This window comes from Meriones unguiculatus, chromosome 18 (assembly GCF_030254825.1).
Source record: "Meriones unguiculatus strain TT.TT164.6M chromosome 18, Bangor_MerUng_6.1, whole genome shotgun sequence".
NCBI lineage: Eukaryota > Metazoa > Chordata > Mammalia > Rodentia > Muridae > Meriones > Meriones unguiculatus.
The window spans coordinates 19,707,640-19,713,753 of NC_083365.1; the positions used below are offsets into that span (position 1 = coordinate 19,707,640).

Consider the following 6,114-nt stretch of genomic DNA (forward strand, 5'->3'; position numbering starts at 1 on the left):
CAGAAGCTTGCTGGGCAGCTAAATCTCCAACTTTGAAGTTCACTGTGACTCTGTCTCAAAATACAAGGTGGAGTGTAATTGCAATTGAGAAAGATATCTAGCAGCCTAGCCTCTGATCCATACACACACATGCACGCACACCCCTACACAAATGCACACCTCCACACACATGTATAACCACACACACATACCCAAAAGAATAAGTGAAAGGCTTAGCAGTTAAGAGTACTGGAAGCTCTTCCAGAGGACCGGGGTTCAGTTCCCACACCCACATGGTGGTTCACAGCCACCCATAACTCTATTTCCAGGGGATATGGCACCTTCTTCTGAACTTCATAGGCACCAAGCATGCATTTGGTATACATATGAACATGTATCATACACAAAAGGAAATGAATATATCTAAATTTAAAATAGTAATTGAGTAAGTGAATAAGCTTAACCACTTCGAGGTTATGGTTACCATTAATCAGTAACTAATTGTTATAACAAAGTATTTGACACAAGCTACTTGGTAAGAAAAGATTTATTTAACTTAGAGTTTTGAAATTTCAAACTTTAAATGGTAAGCAAAGGCTCTATGCCAAAGGTTTCTCTTTCATACCAACGGCAATGGAGTGAGCAAGTGGTTCCATGTTAGACAAGCAGAAGTGGCAGCAGAGGCCGGGTTGCTGCTTCTATCCCAACCTCTCAGAGCTCAGAAAGAGCCTCATCCCAAGAGTGCCTCCAGACCTCCCACTAGACCCTCTCTCAACGGTCCCAACACTTCTCATGACCACCACTCTGGGGAGCATGCCTCCAACTACAAAAGGACTTTGGGGACACAATTAAACTGTATCACAATTAAAAGCTCAAGTCAGGAATGTTATAGTAACTTTCTGTAGGATTGAGATTTCCACTTTAACTTTAGCCATTAGAAACTTTGACCTTGGAGCTGGGTTTTCAGACTGGAGGCCCAACAGAATCTAACAGGAAACACAGCAGCCACTGATGCCCCACCCGTAACCGGCAGTGCAAGCTGGTTTCTAGCTTCTACATGGTTTGCTACTAATAACAAGAACCTGAAGTGTCTGGGCTTTCATCCTATCACACAGCCCTGAGGAGCCAGGAATAGGCTTGGACACATTACCAATATAAACCTTAAGGTGTGATTTTTGTTGTTGTTGTTTTGCTCTAGAGCTCCCTGTAAGACCAACATTTCTGAAATCCCTACTCCCCTCTAAGTTTCTTCCCAATCCCTGTCCTTCATCAGCCACCCCCTACTGTTCTGCTTTGAAGTCCCTTCTTAGCCATTTTCTTCTAGACCTTAGTTCAGGAGCCTGCCTCTATGGGCTAAGCTTAGGAGTGTCTCCTAAGACACTCCACTGGCTCTGTAAGTGATGAAAACTGCATGCATGCTGGGAAAATACTTAAGGCCACTTCCTGTAATACTCTAGCAATATCTAGCAGTAAAAATAACAAAAAGGAAGTAACAACAGGGTTGGGGAGAGGACCACGGAGCTGCTGGGCACAGTGACAGACTTCAGTTAGGCCGCTGTGCTTCACCAACAAGAAAATAGCTCAACTCTCTTAGATATTTAAAAATCACTTATGTTGTGATAGAGCAAAGATGAGGGTTTGGGGATTTAGCTCAGTGGTAGAGCACTTGCCTAGCAATCTCAAGGCCCTGGGTTCGGTCCTCAGCTCTGGGGGGAAAAAAAAAAGAGAGAAGGCAAAGATGAATAACTGCATTCAACCAATGAGATGTACAGAGGGTTTGATACATGATCAACTATTGTTTTTAACTATATTTATTAGCATTTTTCTTTCAAAAATATCAAATGTTTTTCCCTAAGGTCTCTGATCAGAATACTCATTGATGCTTTATTGTTTCAGATATCTATGATGCTAGTCTTCCTTTTTTTGAAAACATGCATATGGCATTTAAGTAAATTACAAAGAAGATGGTGTGCACATTCCTACTTCTTGCTGTGTGCATAAATTGTGTAGCATATCAAAAGTTGAATTTGGAATTAAACTGGTACAACTGAATCCTCAGACCTGAAAAGAGAAAAAGAAAGGGAAGGGGTGGAGGGATGCGGAGGGAAGGAGAACATTAGTGGAACATTTATGCTATTTGCATGACCGATCTTGCCACCAAATGGATCTGTTGGACAGACACCTTCTTAAAGGAGGCAGGTCCTGACTCTACCATTTGGTAACTGCCTGTCTGGGCAGATCTCCCACCCTCTCTCTCTCAAATCAATCCCCCTTTCCTAGAAATAACTATAATACAAGATTTGAAAGAGTTTTTGGCCCCAAGGTCCCTGACGGTAGGATTTCATAGAAAAGCCGGATTTTCTACCACTAGACGCCATCTAACAGAAATGTCTGAGTCCCCTCTCACACTCCTAAACCTCCTTCTAATACATCTGTGACGGTGCCTTTACATGGAGTTACAACACCCTGCATCCATTTCTTGCCTCAAGTCATCTGGAAGCCTCTAGAAGGTCAACCCAGTGCCTCACTGGGGCAGACAGGAGATGGAGAGGGGTGACACATCTACAGAACTCTGTCTCTCCACTCTTCTGGGTGAGGACCAAGGCCACTGCCACTCAAAGACAGCAAGGGGCTTGGTCCAAGGCTTCTCAGCAGAAATGCCAGGGTGAGAGCAGAACGACCACACCCCTGCAGGTGCAGTAGATACCCGCCTACCTCTCCTTGCTGGAGAGGCACTGTTCTCCCTTTAGAGGGTTAGTAATGCGGCAGAGCCAGACCTGTGGCTAGGTGCCTCCCTCGCGCCAACCCACAGGATAAAGGATGTGACCCCAAAGGATTCTTCTGTGGCTACCAACAAGCTACCCCGATTAATGTCTTTCCTTCCGTGGTAGTCATCTACAGATAGCTCCTAGGAAAGTGAATCAAGCAATTCTCTTCCTGAGGTGCTGGGAACAGAACTTAAGGCCTTACGCATGCTAGGCATATGCTCTAGGCCCAGCCTTCCCACTCCCAAAGGCCCATTTCTTAAAAGTCAAGAAACCTACCTCCATGCTGCTTGATTACAGGTCTCGTTCTATGAAAAAAGAAAATGGAGAAAAAGAAAACATTAGTACTCAGTAGTTTATGGCAGATATGGAAGTGTTGGTAGCAATAAGGCTGGTTGTTGTGCTGGTCTTGATTGTTTGTCAGGAACTACGGAGAAATCCACCCCTGTCAGCCCAGCATGTAGCCCAGGCCCTGGAACGGTCCAGAATTTAGGGACGTGAGGGCAGGGATTGCAGGCCAAGGCCTATACCTGCCTGACATGCTCTTCAGCCCTCAGTGTGTATCAGACTGCCAGGAGAGCTGGAGGAAGCTACAGGTAAGATGGGATGGGGGAGGGGTGCTGCTGCTGCTGCTGCTCCCTGCACTCACAGCCCTGTCAGCCTCCCAGCTGGCATCACTGAGCAGCCCTTTCAGGGCATATGCAGATCTTTAAAATAGCAGAGTAACGTTAAGCTGTGACTCGACATAGATGGAAGGCTCACCCCAGGTGACAATCTTGGGCTCCTTGAGAGTGATGTGTGTGACTTTGCAGGCATAGGAGTCAGTTGCAGTAGGGGTGAATTCAGTGTGAGCCAGTTGATAGAAGGTCCAGTCCCTGCTGAAGGACAGATCTGAGTACTGTACTTTTCCTTTTTCTATCGGCTTTCCATTCTTCAGCAGTTCGATCTCAATTTGAGGTGGATGAAACTGAGACACGTAGCAGTTCAGGTAGTTTGTTTTCCCATTTTCCGGTGGGTGGCGGGAGTACACTTGCACTTTAGGGGTGCCTGAGGGCCACAGGGAAAGACAAATGACGACCATTAGAGCCTTTTCCTTGGGGTTAACCATACCTCAGTCTACACCACCGCCCCATGCTGTGTTTGCTCATCTTCTCCCAGTCCCATTTCTAGTCTGGACATGCAGTCTGCTTCGCCAAAAGGCTACCTGCATTTTGAGAACCCGGTGTCTTTTCCTCAAAGTCCTGTACACACCTTTTGTCTTCTTGGTTTGTAGCAGTGTCTGCTGTCACTGGAGGCTGTGCTGGATTTTTAAGAAGCTTTTATTGAAGGCATTCAAGAACTGTGCCTGTCCCCTTAATCCCACAGCCCCTACTTTCCAAGTTTCTTGTGTCATTCTACACACCCTCTGTGGTATACACATCAAAGTACCTGTGTTCTTGTATGCTGCGTTAGCCCCTCACTTTCTTTCAATTTCATCCCCTTCCGGTTTGCTCTTCCCTAGACTTCCTAACACATACTATCTGATGCAGTGCTGAAAGCGGAGCAGCTACCGCTCAAGCGGCAGGATTATCTCCTCCCTAAAGAGGTTCCCATCCATAACACCAGCCTATAAATCCTGTCTCTGCTTCTCATCCAAATAAGACAAGATGCACTACTGTGTAGAATATGCAAATTTGGCATCAAGAAATCACTAATGTATATCTACTTTCTAAAAAAAAAATAATTGTTTTACTGAGACAGTGTGTGTGTTTTGCACACTCATGCACACACAACAGCTCATGTATGAATTTAAGAGTCAGTTCTCTTCATCCACCAAGTAGGATCTGATATCAAACTCGGCTTAGTGGCAAGTGTCTCTATCTGCTTGAGCCATTTCACTGACTCTTTGTTTTTCTCCTCCAATTGTTTGTTTGTTTAAGCTTACTCTGTCTCCCAGGCTAGCCTCAAACCCCTGTCTCTGCCTCCCAGGGCTCAGATTACAGACATGAGTCACCACACCTGTCAGGGTGCATGCTCTCTAAAGGGCAGCTACTTCTCCACATATGGAAGGCAGTGGGGAGAACCAGACAGCTAAAATGAGGGTCTCAGTAGTGAAGCTTTGAGAACCTTTTTCCTGGAAAGTTGAAGCGAAGATAAGCCAGAGCGCTCCTTAACATTTGAGGTTTTAGCAACAACGTGCTAAAAGCCGTAGAGGTCAGAGCCCTGGTTCATCCTGCCTGGAATCCGCAGGGAAAGAACCATCTCTTCCACAATTAAGACAGGTGTGAATCTGGGTGGGCGCGTTATTTATCCGCGAGTGTTGGTAACCATCCTGAATTTTCCTCACCCCAGAGTTAGAAACTTCCCTGACTTAGACAAACTTTCGGTTTTTCAAAACTGAAAGTAGAGGCTGTATCTATGTATCGCGGAAAGAACCAGGCGGCATGCCAAAAGGAGAGCCCAGCCTGCTTAGCAGACTATGACCCAGGAAGGCCTGGGCACTTCCAGAAACAGATGGGGGGGGTTACAGCCAAAGGCCTCTCCACCACAGATGGCATTGACCAGCCTCAATTCCCTTGTGCGAGTAAGTTACGTAAAATCTCGATGCCTCTGGTTCCGTACACTTTCAAACTTAGGAAAGCTCGCAAGGTCCTCGGCACTGCAGTAAGCTGTCACACCCAGCAGCCTTTACGGTCTTTACTGGGAGCGACGCTACTGATACAAAGTTAACTGTCAAGAGAGCTCTGGAAACATCGCAGAGCCTGGAACCCACGCCGGTTTCTCTCAACTTTGGCTCAGTTGGATCCGAGGCGCAAGTGCAAAGGAACCTGGGTCCGGCTTTCCCGGGCCCCTGGCCGGCTTCCACGCGTCCTCCGCGCCTCCGGGGCAGGCCCACCCTCCCGCTACGCTCCGGGAGCCTAGGCGCTCCGGCGGGCAAAAAGCATTAGAGAAGGCGCCTTCCCCACCTCCAGCGCCCACCGGCCGCACTCCCGCAAACCGGCCGCAGGCACCCTGTGGCCTCGAAGCAGCAAGAAGGGGGCGGCGGGACTCCCACCCCCCGTTCCCCGGGAGACGCAGCCCTGGCCGCTCCGGGGAAGGAGAACTAGGGAGAAATCAAAGTTCACGCCAAGACAGGGGGCGCGGGGCAGGCACTCACTCTGGATAGCGTACAGTCCCGCCGCTGAGACGAGCACCAGGAAGATCACGGCCACCGAGCGAGCCATCCTGAGCGCTCCGGATCGCCAAATGCGGGGCCGGGTCCAGGCGCGCACTCTTATAGTCCCTGAGCTGGCAGCCAATCGGGACCAAGATCCCCAGGCCGTCACCAGTCTCCTAGCTGTTGACGCCGAACTAGGTTACAGAGGGACTTTCCTATTTTCAGTTTCATGTT

General features: G+C 48.0%; 1 protein-coding gene across 1 annotated transcript; it reads right to left on the reverse strand.

Moving 5' to 3' along the window:
• Nucleotides 1-1,774: 1,774 nt before the first annotated feature.
• Nucleotides 1,775-6,035, reverse strand: B2m (beta-2-microglobulin). The gene is made up of 4 exons (XM_021645079.2): nucleotides 5,881-6,035; nucleotides 3,507-3,791; nucleotides 3,024-3,052; nucleotides 1,775-2,040 (listed from the first exon to the last, which is right to left on the reverse strand). The coding sequence occupies exons 1-3, from the start codon at nucleotides 5,945-5,947 to the stop codon at nucleotides 3,039-3,041; spliced, it is 366 nt and encodes a 121-aa protein (XP_021500754.1). The 5' UTR covers nucleotides 5,948-6,035; the 3' UTR covers nucleotides 1,775-2,040; nucleotides 3,024-3,038.
• Between the last annotated feature and the right edge of the window lie 79 nt (nucleotides 6,036-6,114).

Coding starts and splice junctions, on each gene's coding strand:
- B2m (XM_021645079.2), bottom strand. CDS start 5,947: ATGGCTCGCTCGGTGGCCGTGATCTTCCTGGTGCTCGTCTCAGCGGCG. Junction 3,792..5,880: donor GGGACTGTACGCTATCCAGA/GTGAGTGCCTGC, acceptor TGTGGCCCTCAG/GCACCCCTAAAGTGCAAGTG.